The 16,158-nt window shown below is 50.3% G+C and overlaps 2 protein-coding genes across 8 annotated transcripts in view; one reads left to right on the top strand and one right to left on the bottom strand.

The window, feature by feature from the left end:
* The window catches only part of TDRP (testis development related protein), a 44,011-nt gene extending 38,150 nt beyond the window's left edge, over positions 1 to 5,861 (top strand). The window contains exons 3-4 of the mRNA XM_018052594.1: positions 1,907 to 2,010; positions 3,326 to 5,861. Of these exons, the coding sequence (XP_017908083.1) occupies positions 1,907 to 2,010; positions 3,326 to 3,671 (450 nt within the window). The 3' untranslated portion in view covers positions 3,672 to 5,861. The remainder of the gene's footprint in view (positions 1 to 1,906; positions 2,011 to 3,325) is intronic.
* The window catches only part of FBXO25 (F-box protein 25), a 28,426-nt gene continuing 22,116 nt past the window's right edge, over positions 9,849 to 16,158 (bottom strand). For 5 of the 7 annotated variants that reach the window (XM_018052583.1, XM_018052551.1, XM_018052569.1 and 2 more), the window contains 3 exons: positions 15,660 to 15,803; positions 11,572 to 11,598; positions 9,849 to 10,978 (listed from right to left, as the gene is read on the bottom strand). In XM_018052583.1, coding sequence (XP_017908072.1) covers positions 10,889 to 10,978; positions 11,572 to 11,598; positions 15,660 to 15,803 — 261 coding nt within the window. In that variant the 3' untranslated portion in view covers positions 9,849 to 10,888. The remainder of the gene's footprint in view (positions 10,979 to 11,571; positions 11,599 to 15,659; positions 15,804 to 16,158) is intronic. The other 2 variants (XM_018052555.1, XM_018052562.1) reach the window with 1 other exon arrangement.

Below are 16,158 nucleotides of genomic sequence, written 5' to 3'. Positions count from 1 at the left end.
TGGCAGGCTGCAGTCCATGGGGTCGTGAAGAGTCGGACACGACTGAGCGACTTCCCTTTCACTTTTCACTTTCAAGCACTGGAGAAGGAAATGGCAACCCACTCCAGTGTTCTTGCCTGGAGAATCCCAGGGACGGGGGAGCCTGGTGGGCTGCTGTCCATGGGGTCGCAGAGTCGGACACGACTGACGTGACTGTAGTAGTAGTAGTATATCATCTCATCCTCTCCTGGCCTGACAAGTTTCTCGAGAAATCTCTCCATATTGGGGTGAAGGGTTCCTTTGTATGTAACTAGTCTCTTTCACTACTTTCAAAATTCTTTGTCTTTGAACAATTTAATTATGTGTCTCAGTGTCGATCTACTTGGGTTCGACTTATCTGGGGTCCTTTGGTCTCATGGATCTGGATATCCATTTCTCCCCCCAGGTTTGAGACATTTTCAGCCCTTATTGTTTTAAGTATACTTTCTGTCCCTTTCTCTTTTATTCTGTAATTCCAGCAGTATAGATACTGTTTCTCCCGATTGTGCTCCACAAGTCCCTGTGACTGTCTTCATTCTTTCTCTTTCTGTTTTTCCTTCTTCTCATACTGGATAATTTCAGATGTCTTTGTATCTGTGCATTGTCAAGGCTAGTTTTGACCCTCTCTATTAAAATTTTTGTTTTGTGATTACGTTTTTAAGATTTTTTCTTTATGGTTCCTATTTGTTTGTCCCATATGTTGTTTTCCTAATTTCATTTAGTTATCTTTGTGTTGTTGTGGTTCACTAAACTTCAATAGGGTTATTTTGAATTCTCTGATAGTTCATAGGTACCACATTTCTTTAGGGTCAGTTGTTGAAGTTTTATTAGCTCCCTTAGGTGCCATGAAATTAAAAGAAGTTTACTCCTTGGAAGAAAAGTTATGACCAAGCTAGACAGCATATTAAAAAGCAGAGATGTTCCTTTGCTAACAAAGGTCCATCTAGTCAAGGCTATGGTTTTTCCAGTGGTCATGTATGGATGTGAGAGTTGGACTATAAAGAAAGCTGAGCACCAAAGAATTGATGCTTTTGAACTGTGTTGTTGGAGAAGACTCTTGAGAGTTCCTTGGACTGCAAGGAGATCCAACCAGTCCATCCTAATGGAGATCAGTCCTGGGTGTTCATCAGTAGGACTGATGTGGAAGCTGAAACTCCAGTACTTTGGCCATCTGATGCAAAGAGCTGACTCACTTGAAAAGACCCTGATGCTGGGAGGGATTGGGGGCAGGAGGAGAAGGGGACGACAGAGGATGAGATGGCTGGATGTCATCACTGACTCGATGGACATGAGTTTGGGTGAACTCCGGGAGTTGGTGATGGACAGGGAGGCCTGGTGTGCTGCATTCCATGGGGTCTCAGAGTCAGATACAACTGAGCGACTGAACTAGGTGGTATCACATTTGTCTGCTGTTTTGTGATTTCAGGCTCCAGAGCCATCAGAGTGACTCCAGGCAAAGGCACTTGACAGGAGAGCCCTGCAGATGCACTTCCTTTTCTCCATCCCTTATTACTCTGTTTCTTCGAATCTAAGGTGCCAGGCGTTAATTATATCCTGATTTCAGAAGTGAAAAAGTAACAAAATCATTTCTAAGACTCTACAAAATGTGTGGTGGTGCAGCCTCCCTACCCCTCAGCACCCCTCCACCCTCGGCTGGGAGCCCCATCAACCTGATGTGGTTTGGCTGAAGTTACTAAACACGGGTGACTGTCTTCAGCCACATGGAGACTGCCTGCAGCTGATGGCTGAACTCACTGTGCAGACACACAGATAAGGCAACGTGGGCCAGCTTCTCCGCTGAAGTGTCAGTTTCACGACCACTGGGTGACTCGACTGTGACCTGTGTATTCACTGCATCAGGTCTGATCTTCTCTTAACCTTCCATTAGGTTCCAGGAGCGAGTTTCCGAGGCTGGAAAGAAGTGACTTCTCTATTTAACAAGGATGACGAGCAGCAGCTGCTGGAAGGGCGAAAATCCCCCAAGTCCAGAGCGTGAGTAGCCGCTGTCAGGGGAGCAGGCATTCCAGAGACAGAGGGCAGGGTCATGAGAGGGGACAAGAGGGGCTTCCTGCCCTGTGAGGAGATGGAAATGAGTTGTTCTAAGTATAAGCACTTTGAAAGACTATGGAAAAATGGAAAAAAATTTTTAAAAGTTTCTCAGACCAGCTCTTGAACTTCCAGCTGTAAACTGAACTTACAAGCCTTAAAGCAGATGGTAGCCACAGGTTTAAGGTGGGCAGGTGGCAGTTGTTCTAGAGAGTCAAGGAAAAACCCAGTTAAAAATGCAAAGATTGCCTGTAAACTGTACTTACGTGCTGACAATGCTGCTAGTTAAATATTTTGAATTTAAAAAATATATATTTAGGGAATTCCCTGGTAGTCCAGTGGTTAAAACTTGGTGCTTTCACTGCTGTGGGCCTGGGTTTGATCCCTGGTGGGTGAACTAACATCTCACAAGCCATGTGACATGGCCAACAAAAAAATGTACTTAAAGATGAAAATATAAATTTAAATTTGAAAATATAAATGGTGTTGCCAACAGCGGGTAAATCCTGGGGAATCTGACCATAGAGAGGCTTCTCCTCCGTGGACAGGGCACCTTGGCAGCACTCAGGACCCATCAGAGCCATCCAGTCCTCCCCCTCCTCTGACCACGTGATCGTGACCTCCCCACCCTCTCTTTGAGGACTGTGTCAGTCAGTCCTCTGGGCTGTCTGGGTGGCAGCTAACAAGCCAGCGTCTCCTGGGGGCCTTGAACCTGTGTGTGTTCTGCCCCTCGGTCCAGTTAAACAGGACTTGGAAGGTTGGGCCTATGTTCTGGGGATGCTCTCCGCAGCCAGGCCAGGGGACCCGCGGCCAGGGTGCTGTGTCGTTTGTGGGAACCCACCTCCAGTTGGCTACATTTTCCTCAGGGCACACAGTGCTCTGAGCTCGGAACATCTGAGGCTGCAGCTGAATAAGCCTGTGGCAAACTGACTTGGTACAGGGAATAATCTCTGTTTCTGAATCTGGGATCTGGGGCTTCTTTTCTCACATATCTTCAGAGACAAGCTCGGCCTTCTGTGTGCCTTGAGACAGCTTGCTTTTCTGTCTTCTCCTTGAGGCTGACTTTGCTTGATTTTTTGCCAAGTGGTGGTACCTTAAATATGGCATTCACAAATTTTGTTAATCACATGTACTCACTGATTTTTCCATATTAAAATTCAGGTTTTACATATCTATCTGTTTGAGTTTATTTATAAAATAAATACAGCTTGACATCCTAGGATGACTGATCACCAACACTTAACTCTTTCCTCTCCTATAGCACTAACTTACGATTAAAAGAAGAGTTGAAGACAGAGAAGAAGTCTGGATTTTGGGACAATTTGGTTTTGAAACAGAACATACAGTCTAAGAAACCAGATGAGATTGAAGGTTGGGAACCTCCGAAACTTGCCCTTGAAGACGTGGCAGCAGACTCGGGCAGCCCTTCGAGTGACCGTGAGTCTCGGCCGGGCTGGCCAGAGGACACCAAGGGCTCCACCAAGTACACCAGCCTGGCCGCCGCAGGGAGCAGCTCGCGCTGGAGCCTCAGGTCGGCCGGAAAGCTGGTCAGCATCCGCCGGCAGAGTAGAGGCCACCTGACGGATGACTGGGAGGAGCTGGAGTGACCGTCCAGCCCGCACATGTCCTCACACCAAAATCTGCCTGACCATGCACCTTTGAATCTCATCTCCTTCGCATTCCTAGAGTCTGCGGTGTCGTGGTGTTTATCAGTATAGTGTCCCGTCTGGTCTTTCCCAGATGAAAACCACAGAGGATCTGCTCTGTGCTGTTTCATTTGGCTTTCCTCTTCAAATGCCAAGTGAGGAAATTCCAGGAGTCCTGTGAGTTCTCGGTGGACACGCACAGGGTCCACCTGTCATCCGTGTGCCGCTGACCTTAGATGGGAAGTTCACCGCAGTGGGGATTTGCTTTTTGCCACAAAGCTGTCTTTCTGTGTCCTGAGTTGCGGTTCTGTGTTCTGCGATCCGATCCCTGTCTCTGCATGTAGCACACACCTGTATTCTACGACACAAGAATGTAGCAGCCACACACTTCTTTTCTGTTGTCAGAAACCTGCAATCCAGGTGTAACGTGGATCTTCCAGAGGTCACGTCAGTCACACTGTGCTAGCTCTTCGTTCGTATTAAACCGTAAAATATGCAAGCAGATTAGATGCTGGAGAAGGGAAGGCTGTATCCGATCCCCAGAAACACACTGTCTGCAAACACAGCTTCACCTCCCACAAGCATATTAGATGGTGACAGTATTCCCATCTTGAGGTTCCTGAACTTTTAAATACTGATGTTTCTTTTCTTCTAAAGTTTGTTCTCTTATTTTGATTGCAGACTAAAGAATGCTATAAAGCATGGATCAGTTTTAATAACTTGACACTTAAATTTGTTTGGAAAATATTAACTTGCTTATTAAGAGTTGAAATTGTAGGTAAAATGCTGAAAGTGCCTCTTTTCTGTAACAGAAAAGAGGGGTTTTTTTTTTCCAAATGAGACTGTTGGACCCTGAGAAGCTGTGTGTTGTGCCTGGTTCAGGAGCGTCACTGAACATCTCTCATGTCTCTGAACTTGCTCATTGTCTCCTTGACAGGTGGGCCCCAGGTCAGGTACGCAGCACGCATGTCCTCAGCAAGACAGACCTGACCCACAGGAGGACCACGTGTCTCTGAGGTCAGAACAGGTATAGGGGTTTTTGATTAAAAAGAAAAACCTCCAGTTACACTGTGCATTCCTCTCCTGTGAAAGCCACTGTCTTCAAGGTATTCAGTGAGCAGTTCTGTGCTGTTCCACACTAGGGGTGCATTTCTGTGGACTCCAAGGGGTGAAGGGGGTGACAGAGTGCCTGCCTGTCACCTGCCATTTCTCAGTCGGTCAGTCTGTGTACACCCTGTCATCTAACTACCAGCCGTCTAGCCACAATCGACATGTGTCAGCTAACCATCTGTGTCTGTCATCTGTGTAGCGTCTGTCAAAATCACCGACGTCCTTCTGTTTCTAATAGACAAGTTTACTTCACCGAGCCTTGAAAGGGGGACATGTGAGTGGTGGTAAAATCCTGTTTGTGTTAGAACCTTGAAGTGGTTAATAGCGGAGTTGAAAACCGTGTTTCCTCAGGTAAACAGTTCAGCTCATTGACTGGAGTCCTTCTCCCTAGAGACACTTGCTGTGACTGAGATGAGCTATCTGAAGCAGGAGCTTCAGGCTCATCTTGGGCTAATCCTGTGCTGAGGTGCAGGGAAGGGACTTGTGTGTTTGAGGTTCTGGGCAGAGTGCTCGGGGTGGGGGCAGGGGGGACAGCCTCCAGCTCGGGGAGCCCGTGCCGGGGTGCTGCGATGCTAAGTGCCTGAGATCCCCTTGGGGACACACGTGATGCACAGCTGGCAGAACGGCCCCTCATGCCCCTCATTCCTCACAACCGAATGCAAGCCAGACCGGGCTTGGATTATGCACGTGAATAATACTTTTCTTATCTACAAACGTTAATGTAAAAATGAATTTTTCTTCTGTTGTATCTGATTAAAATAACTCTGTGGATTTTAATATAAATATTTATTGGTGTGCTTTGGAGGAAAGATATTTTTTTCTTGATGGAATTTACCAAAGCAACTTTATTTTGTTCACTGGCTGATGAGAGAGCGGGTCTGCCTAAATTCTGTAAACTGCACAGCTTCTCTGAAGAGTGACGTGTCTGCTCTTTTGCCTATTGTTTTGTCATTAACAGGAAAGTGATTGGTTTTAAAGGAAGTTGAATTCATCCATAATGCTGAAGTTTTTTAAAATAAAAACATGGTTTATATCCTGTTAGTTTGCACAGTTATTGACATCTGCCTCTGACGACTTAGAGCTGATGACATCTTCTCAACACTTCCAGTGTCTTTCAAGATGCCAACGAAATATGTAGATTCATGGATAAATGACCAACTTCAGCCTCAGTCATCAGGATGTAGCTTTTACATGAACAGCCTTCAGACGCTGTTTATAGTAGTAGGCACTGTCAGCTATGGGGACGCACAGAGTCAGACATGACTGAAGTGAGTTAGCAGCAGCAGCAGCAGAGCCCCATGTCTGAGCCACCCACCCTGGGCCCTGCTTTTTTGCAGTCACTTGAAGGGGAGCCTGAAGCAAGCCTCCCCTTCAGCCGCCAGCCTGAGTAGGTTCTTTCATCATTTTTTAACGTTTCAACTCTTCTTTCCAAACAGTGGCCTCTTGGTTAGAAACCCTGACTCCCGTTAGGACCTGGATAGCACCTGTGGTGCTGTCTCGAGCCAGGTGGTAAGCACGCGTCCCACCAGCCTCCTTCCCAGTGGTGTGTGTCCCGGGCAGCCTTGTCCTCGCCAGCCTCGTGGCCTGTGCCCTCCCCCGGGTCCTGCTCCGCACCTTCCCCTGGGGGCCTGCGGCTCTATGGCAGCCTCAGACCCCGACCCTGGGGTTCTCACTCACTTCACCAGATGTTCCAACTCTTGTGCAGGCAAAGGGCCTTCTCTTCTCTCTGCCCAGTTTACTTCTAGCCATTTAGCTTCTTTCCAGATTTTATGGTTAAGTCTCAATTGATACTTGACCGAACAAAAGATAGGCAGGACACTATTTATAGTAAGCTTTAAGACAGGAACTGGCTAAAATTTTTGTAACTGATGAAATAGCCCACAGGGGGTGCAGATGGTGCTGAGTGACTGACCAAGGCAGTGGCTGCCACTTGCTGTCTGGCAGAAGTGTGCTTCTGGTGGTGGGTGTGAGGCAAGGAACCCTCTGAGGGGCTTCCATGGCACCATGCCCCAAAGACAGATACCACCACTTCCTGTAGTTGTTGCTTCACCATGAGGGGCCTGCATGTGATGCTGTCGTGGTGAGTGCACGTCCCCAGAGCTGTGTCCTGTAGTTTGTAAGTGTGTTGCATCCCGGCCCGGCCCAGCCCAGCCCAGTTGGTGCTGGCCAGCTGCCAGACTGTTCAGCCAGCTGAATGCACTTAAGTTTTCAGAAAAAGCACTTCTCTAAATGTCTTTCAGTTCATATTGTGAAGAGTCTGTGCCCCCAAAGGACACAATCAATAGAGTAAAAAAGGCAACCTAGGGAATCAGAACATTTTTAAGTCATCTAGCTGATAAGGGCTTAAGTGTCCAGAGCTGTAGTAGTTCCTTCTACATTCAACAACAAAACCACATACAACTCAATTAAAAGGCAGGCAAGTTCTTGAACAAGCACAGGAAAAGAGCTCAACATCACTCCATGACAGAGAAATGCACATCAAAGCCACAATGAAATAACCACCTCCCACCCACTTGGATGACAACTATCAAACCAAAAACTCAACCCCATAACCTAACCAGTGTTGCGAGGACAAGGATGGGGAGAAATGGAACTATTCCACACTGTCAGAGGCAGCACCATTTTACATTCCCACCGTGGAAAATAGTATGGTGGTTCTTCAAAGTATTAAACGTGTGTTTACCATACGGTCCTGCAATTCCACTTGTGGGTATATCTCCAAAGAGAGATTTGTATAGCGTGTTCACAGCAGCTCCAAGTAGGGAGCACCTCCACACCAGCAGGTGATGAAGAAGCAGAATGTGGAGGACAGGCAAGCCCACAAGGGAGGGAAAGCCTAAGCCACACTACAACGTGGATGAGACAGATGCTAAAAGATGCCAGTTGCGCAGCGTGTCTTCAGCAGTCCAGTCCAGAGAAGGCAACTAAAACCGCCAAGTGCAAGGCTGGTTCCGCCAACAAGTTGACACGTAACCACCTCTGTGGATGCAGAAAGGGAACTCAACAAAACCCAACACCCCTTCATGTAAAATGCCCCCAACAACATGGGGCTGGAAGGGAGCACCTCACCCCAAGGCACCCAGAGACGCCCAGCTTGCAGCACACCCACAGGCGAAGGACAGCCAGCCCCCAGGGACCGCCGTCCTCACCCATGGGGGTCTGGCGGGAAAGCTGGCAAGGAAGGAAAAAAGGGTATCCCGCTGAAAGGAGTTGATAAGCCCCCTTCACGTGCATACCTCACAATGTACATCTGCATCCCAGGGAGTCTACAAACTACCACTAGATCTTTTTAGTGATTTCAGCAAAGTTCAGTTGACTCAGTCGTGTCTGACTCTTTGCGACCCCATGAACCACAGCAAGCCAGGCCTCCAACTCCAACATCACCAACTCCCAGAGTCCACCCAGGGATGGGTGACTGGATGGGTGGATTCAGTGATGCCACTGAATCATTGAATTCAATGATTCAATTCATCCATTGAATCAGTGATGCCATCCAACCATCTTGTCCTCTGTTGTCCCCTTCTCCTGCTTTCAGTCTTTCCCAGCATCAGGGTCTTTCCAAATGAGTCAGCTCTTCGCATCAGGTGGCCAAAGTATTGGAGTTTCAGCTTCAAAAGCAGCCAAGTTAAGAGGACTTCCCTGGTGGCTCAGACGGTAAAGCGTCTGGCTACCATGTGAGAGACATGGGTTCAATCCCTGAGTAGGGAAGATCTCCTAGAGAAGGGAAGATTTCCTAGAGAAGGAAATGGCAACCCACTCCAGTACTCTTGCCTGGAAAATCCCATGGACGGAGGAGCCTGGTAGGCTACCGGCCACGGGGTCGCAAACAGTCAGACACGCCTGAGCGACTTCACTTTCTTTCTTGAGGATACAGAATCAGTGTACAAACACCTTACATCTTGTGTGTGTATGATTCTAAAAGTGGCATTTACAGCAAAACTAACACCAAACCCTTCAATACTGTCCCAAAAGGAGACGTGGTTCTCTGTGGACAGCCCTGACCATGCACAGCCGACCATGTGAAGCCCCGAAAGCAGCTCCTGTGTCGGCTGCAGAACCTACCGTGGCTCCTCCCGACTCACAAGTCACAACCCGGGTCAGAAAATGTACCTCAATGCCAAGGCGGACACCATGGATGTGCTGACAGTGCTTCCTGGGGGCGAGGCTTCCCACAGGGGTGCTGCGGGGCCCCTGCAGCTGTCCAGCGAGCACAGAGGGCATGCAGGTGCCACAGCACGGGCAGGGAACGACGCTCAGGAATGCCACAAAAAGCTGCGGCCCAGGACAGCCCCCCCTTCCTGATCTGTGCCATTCGATCATGGGGAAACGACTGGTCGGGGCCCAGGGACAGTGTGCGTGGTCTCTCTGCCCCTCCCCAACTGTACCCCAGTCACATCCCCGCCCGCTGCTGGAAGTCCTGCATGTGGGTTCCGGTCCAAGCATATCTACTGCCTGTGGAGATGGGCTGATTAATGGGGAACAGCTACACACGTCTCCCAAGACTTTCCATGTTGTTGAGGGGGAAGAACTCACTTTAGGAGGTTAATGTCTTCTTAAGAAATTAACACAAAAAAGACCAACACCCCAAAAGTAAACACACATTAGGTAATTTGCCAAAAGTAAAACAGAACAGAGATAAAAGTGACCAGCAAGCTTTCAGGAGAAACGGCCCCCCTCACAGCCTCTTCACACATCCGTCTTCAGGGGAGAAAGATGCCGCCACCCACTGTCGCCACTGCTCTGGGAATGTCCCTGCAGATTTCTGACTTGCTTCCCGGGCTCTGCTTCTTATTTGACATGAGGAGAGCATCATCAGATGGATGTAAGCACCTGTGCAGTGTTGCTGATCACAGAGTGATTCTTTCCAGCTGCATGGTACCGTGTCACCAATAAAAACTATTTCCACAAACTCTTGTGAAAAAAGAGCTGGCTGTAAAATGAAAACAATATATATGCCGTTGATGGTTTTATGAAAAGCTTCCACCTGATTCACACACAGGGAAACTATCATCTGACAACTAAGCTTAGTTTTGGCTGCACCAGTTCGGCACAGAACATGTGCTGAAAGCATAGACTCTTTATTTACAAATACGCAAGACTGCACATTTCCACCTGCTAAGAAGAAGGAAGCAGAAGTGACTGGGCTCGGGTCCCTGACCCTGTTCATTTCTCCCCTGCATCTGCCGGGGCCATTCCAACGTGCTTTCTGGCAAGCACAGATATTCTGGGTGCCATGGTTATGCACCAGTTTTATTCTCTTATAAACCTTTATTTTCAAAGTTTTCTAAAACGTACATGCAATATTTTTAAAATAAAATTATCTTTGAGAGGTTTCAATAAACGATTATCAAAATCATTGACACTACTTTTTTCAGTAAGATGCAAAAACTGACAAAGTTAAAACAGGTAGACAAACATGATTTATTACTCTGCTAGAAGAGGGTTCCAAGCAGTGGCCACACCAGGCTCCCCCAGGTCAGGGTCCTGTCTGTTGGCATTGGGCACGAGCCCTGGACCACAGCCCCAGACGCAGGCCCTTGTGGGTCTCAGCCATCTGCACAATTCACAACCCACTGCTGCGCATCCAGGAGACAGGCACATACTTCCCTGGATCCTTCTGTATCTGAGAAGACTCGTGCAGACACAACCAAAACAGTTAATATACATCTTAAGAAAAATAAATATTCTGTACAATGTCATTACAAGGATCAGTGATCTACCCTCACCCCAATCACTACAAAATCGGAAAACCATCATTTGCGTTAAGAGGCATAGTCTTCTTGGCTGTTGGTGTCAGTTCAGCACAGGATGTGGTGCTGAAAACACACTCTTTTTTTGAACCATATTTACAAATACACAAAGTTCCAAATTTTAATGTGCTTAGAAGAATTTTTTAAAGAGAGCAGAAATGATTTTGCTGGGGTTCCTTGACCCTATTTCAAAGGTGGATTTTGCTGGGGTTCCCTGACCCGGCTTCAGAGGTGGAAGCCACAGGCGCCCCTGCCCACAGGCCCTTTTCACGTTGTCTCCAACTCAGGCTCCAGGTTATGGTGGGCCTGGCCAGGCCCTCAGTACTTGAAAAGGTCGATGAAGTGCTGCGGGGACACAGGCGTGAAGCAGCTGTCCGGGTCAGCGGCCGTGCAGGGGTGGCCCGAGTCCTGTGGGAGGGGCAGGGTGTTACTGCACACGCCGGGAGGGAAGACAGCTCAGAAGTCACCAGGCATTCACTTAAATGCACCTGGACCCCACTGCACAGCTATGTGGACAGCAAGCGAGAATTAGGAACACGTGGCTTCTCAGCGGGGAGAGTTTCTGTGCCAGTGCATGGGGCACAGGCGGCCCTGAGTCAGGGGGCCAGGAGGAGCCCGCACTTCCCTCCTCCCCACCCCCACCCCGCTCTGGTCATCCTGCCCCCTCCCCCAGCGGTGGATCAGGATCCACTCTGGAACTGCTCTGGGCACCACCCCCCCATGTTCACACGAGGGCCCAGCACCACGTCCCACAGCAGACACACCCAGGGCTCGCTTGTGTCAGCAGAGAGAACAACCTCAGGACCTGGGGGTGAGTTAAGCCAGTGTCTGGAGACGGGACTGCTCCCCCCAGCCAAGCCTACACCCCTGGTCTAAAGGCAGCTCATGGGACCCCGATGGTGGCCAAGTAGGAGGGCCAGTCACACGTCAGCAGAGGCTGCGGCCTCACTGGCCCAGCACCAGACAGGGGACGCACACAGACGCAGGCAGAGAGGAGGTACCTCGAGTAATAAAGCAAGGCGGCAGTCCTGGAGGTGGCGGAGGAGGAGAGCAGTGAAGGGAGGAAAAAAGGGAAAACAGGGTTAGGAAGAGCCAGGCCACACCAAGACTCAGGCTGAACATGGATCACTTACGAAAACGACCAATGTCACTGGGCAGTGAAACCGAGGGGAGAGCTGCCCCCAAGGCCCCACACAGCAGCCAGAAGCCATAGGACCCACAGGCTTCTGGGACCGACCTGGCTTTCACCTCCTCCAGTCTTGGGCCCACAGCTGGTGAGACAGCAGAGCTAAGTGACCGTCACGACTTCACTGCGAACACGCAGAGCAGCAGGTCACACTGGGAACGTTTCTAGCAGGTTTCCCTGAAGCCCACTCACTCCCTCTTTACAGTCTGAGTCAGTGGAATTAAGTGAACAGTGTAGGCTGGCTTCCACGGGAGCCAGCTCCTTCCTGCTCACCCACGGTTTTCAACTCGAGGTCAGCAGCAACTTGGCGCTCTCGCCACCGGCTGGCTGCCCCCTGGCCCTCAGCACAGCCCGGGGGTCCGCGGGGCTGGCCGTCGGCACAGGGCGGGACCAGCGGCCTCCCGGCTCCCGCTGCACACTGCAGTGTGGGCCTGGCAGTGGACACAGCCCCGGTCCCCGCTGTTGACTGCATTCACTCTGGCTTCCAGCCCACTCCACACCTGGCTTTAGCTGAAGTTCCTGAAAATCAGCTCGAGGACGGGGTGAGCACAGTGGCCTCACAGGAAGGCCACCCCATGGAGGTGGGAAGACCTGAGCTGGGTCCGTGTGCAACTCCAAGACCTCCTTTTACCTTGCCGACGTTCGCCTAAAGGCAAAGCGGAAGACCTGACAGTGTCCAGAGAGTGAAGCCAGGTCAGACAGGCTGGCTTGGGGCAGCTGGGGCGGCGGCGTGAGCTCGGGGCAGAGCCCCAGCCTATGTGTGTGGAAGAAGACAGGTCCGGTGGGACGCGGGCAGCACAGCCACAGTGGGGTATCGCCCCACTGCGGCTGAGCACCATGAAGCCTCCACGCAGCTGGCCTGCCCTCACAGAGGCACCACGAAACTGGGCTGAGGCCTGCGGGGGCCAAGCTGTGTGTGGGGGTGCGGTGGCCAGCCGGGGGCCTTGCTCAGGAGCTGACACAAGCAGCAGGGTCCACCACAAATTCCAGACACTCATCTTTTCCTTAAATTTCCACCCATAGACTCAGAAGAAAGCGGAATGGCCTCTGGGAGAAAAAGCTGCCATGTGACCCCACAGATGGACAGAGACAGTCCCCACGGCTGCACAGAGGTCAAGGCGCTCGGCCTTCAAGGCAAGACTGTGAACAACATTTCAGAGCCCAAAGGCCAGCAAGCCACTTGTTCTGAATTTTCATAAACAAAAGAATCTGTAAGCAAATTCTTCTGAAAACCCAAAAAATTACCTCTCAATTTTTAAAAATCCAGAACGCCCCTACTTCTTGGTACTTCACCTGAACATTCTGTAAGTCAACACACAAAGCGGCGAGGGTGTTTCCCTGTTCACTACGTCAGAGACAGCGTTCTCAGATGGCCTGCCACGTGCAAAGATGGGGACACGCCACTGCTCCCAGTGTCTCTGGAATAAGCCTTTGGCTCGGGGGAAGCGGCATGCAGAGCAGTGACCAGATCGTCTCACCCGCTGACTCGGCCCTCAAGCTGCCACATGTCTGGGACCACCCTCTGTGTGCTGTGGCAGACTGGTTCACCTGTGTCCCGCTAGCATCCTGGCAAGACTGAGCGTGAGGTGCCCCTGGCCTGGAAGAACAGGTTCCACAGAACCACCACTGCAGCCGTGTTAACTGTGCAAAACAAACCGTGCCAGACTCCAAAACAAGTCAGAAATAAAGCGGTCTCCGGCTGGCCCCCTGCAGCACCAGCAGTAAAGCCTTGTTAACACAGGGACTCCCACCGTACAACCACAGGGGTACAGGTGAAAAAAAAGCCCACGGTATCATGTATATAACCTGAAATGAAAACAATTTAAGTAGTCATTTGTTTTTCAGCAGTTTAGAGTTTGCCTCATAATCTAGCCAACAAATTACAGATAAACAAAAAACAAAAAACAGCCACGGTGCTTCAGACCAGGCAGAAGACACGTGGCCCCGTGGCCCCACGGGAGGACCCCGAGCAGCAGGGGCAGACGGCCTGTCACCCTTTTCCCCAGTGAAATTTCACAACGTTAACAAGTTCAGGCTCAAGGCAAACTACGGAAATGGCCTTTCTAAGAGAAGGTGAACAGAAGCACCCGTACCTCCCCCAGAAAATTGTTTTTATCAGAGACTGGAGAGGAGAGGAAGCGACCAGAGAGGAAGAGGATGGGCCTGACAACTGCGGACACAGCTCAGTCTCCACAAGAACCAGACATGCTAAGCTCGGCTCAAAAAAACAGGAGGAGGCTGGGCACTTTCATGGGCCTCTCCTCTGCTCCAGGGCTGTGCTATGAGGAAATCCCCTGGAGGCACCATTGCTGGAGGTCCTGACAGTGGAGCAGAGGCCAAGTGTGGAAAATGGGGGTTGGGGGTGGCCTCCCTTGACTTCCAGAAGAGGCAGGGATCCCGACCCTCCTCTCAGGCTGAGCCATGAGAACAGGGGGAAGCAGCCCGCCAGGATTCGGGCTGCAGCACAGTCAGCGTGCTCATGGCCAGGGACCATGTCATGCCCTACCATCCTGCACCAGATGAGATTCGGTGGCCCCAATTTCGGGTCCAACCACAGTTCTGATTTGGTGAACCTGCCCCTGGCCCCAGTCCCTGGTGAGACCCCATCATGTCATCACACTCTACACTCGGGTGGACAGTCTCTGGTGAGACGCCATCATGTCATCACACTCTACACTCGGGTGGACATCCCTGGTGAGACCCCATCATGTCACCACACTCTATACCCAGACAGACATCCCTGGTGAGACCCCATCATGTCATCACACTCTACACTCGGGTGGACAGTCCCTGGTGAGACGCCATCATGTCATCACACTCTATACCCGGATAGACATCCCTGGTGAGACCCCATCATGTCATCACACTCTACACTCGGGTGGACAGTCCCTGGTGAGACGCCATCACGTCATCACACTCTATACCCGGATAGACATCCCTGGTAAGACACCATCATGTCATCTCACTCTACACTCGGGTGGACATCCCTGGTGAGACCCCATCATGTCACCACACTCTATAATCAGGTGGACAGTCCCTGGTGAGACACCATCATGTCATCACACTCTACGCTCAGGTGGACATCCCTGGTGAGACCCCATCATGTCATCACACTCTACCCTTGGGTGGACATCCCTGGTGAGATGCCTTCATGTCATCACACTCTATACCCGGATGGACATCCCTGGTGAGACCCCATCATGTCATCTCACTCTATATCCGGATGGACATCCCTGGTGAGACCCCATCATGTCACCACACTCTATAATCAGGTGGACAGTCCCTGGTGAGACACCATCATGTCATCACACTCTACGCTCAGGTGGACATCCCTGGTGAGACCCCATCATGTCATCACACTCTACCCTTGGGTGGACATCCCTGGTGAGATGCCTTCATGTCATCACACTCTATACCCGGATGGACATCCCTGGTGAGACCCCATCATGTCATCTCACTCTATATCCGGATGGACATCCCTGGTGAGACCCCATCATGTCATCACACGCTACCCTCGGGTGGACATCCCCGGTGAGACACCATCATGTCATCACACTCTATACCCGGATGGACATCCCTGGTGAGATGCCATCATGTCATCACACTCTATACCCGGAAAGACATCCCTGGTGAGACGCCGTCATGTCATCACTCTACCCTCGGGTGGACAGTCCCTGGTGAGATGCCATCATGTCATCACACTCTATACCCAGACAGACATCCCTGGTGAGACGCCATCATGTCATCACACTCTACCCTCATGTGGACAGTCCCTATTGAGAAACCATATCATCACACACTCTACGCTCGGGGGGACAGTCCCTATTGGGACACCATCATGTCATCACTCACTACTCCCAGCTGGACAGTATGTCTCTCCAGCAGCACAGGTGCTATCCTTACCTTCCAGAAGAGGATGCTGCAATGCCGGCAGAAGTGCAAGGTGTCTCCGTACTGCTCCTTGGTGGGGTAGTGCTTCTGAAGCGCAAAATACATCAGCTTCCACTCCACATGGCCTTTTTCTGAAAGGATCAAGTGTCTACAAAACTAGACAAACAGACCTCTATTCAGAAGCAGATGACTTTCATAGCAACGTCATGTGCACAACAACTTTAAAAGGCCACACACTGCAGGAAAAATTCAATTATCTGAAATTAAATTTGAGCTGAATTTATACAATGGAATACCATGCAGCTGTTCAACAGACTTAGAAGTTTTTATCTGGAGCGATGCCCATGATGTCTATTAAGTTAAAAATAAGTTACATGTTATCGAGTGTGACAGGGACTGGTAACCAGAATGCAGAAAGTATCCAAAATGGGCAAAGGATTTGGAGACACACACAAACGGGCAGCAAGCACATGAAAAGATGCTCAGTGTCTTGGGCCCCAGAGATGGCAGG

This window comes from Capra hircus, chromosome 1, assembly GCF_001704415.2.
Source record: "Capra hircus breed San Clemente chromosome 1, ASM170441v1, whole genome shotgun sequence".
Taxonomy (NCBI): Eukaryota; Metazoa; Chordata; class Mammalia; order Artiodactyla; family Bovidae; genus Capra; species Capra hircus.
The sequence above is the reverse complement of the archived record's forward strand: the minus strand, read 5'-3'. Positions and strand labels throughout refer to the sequence as shown.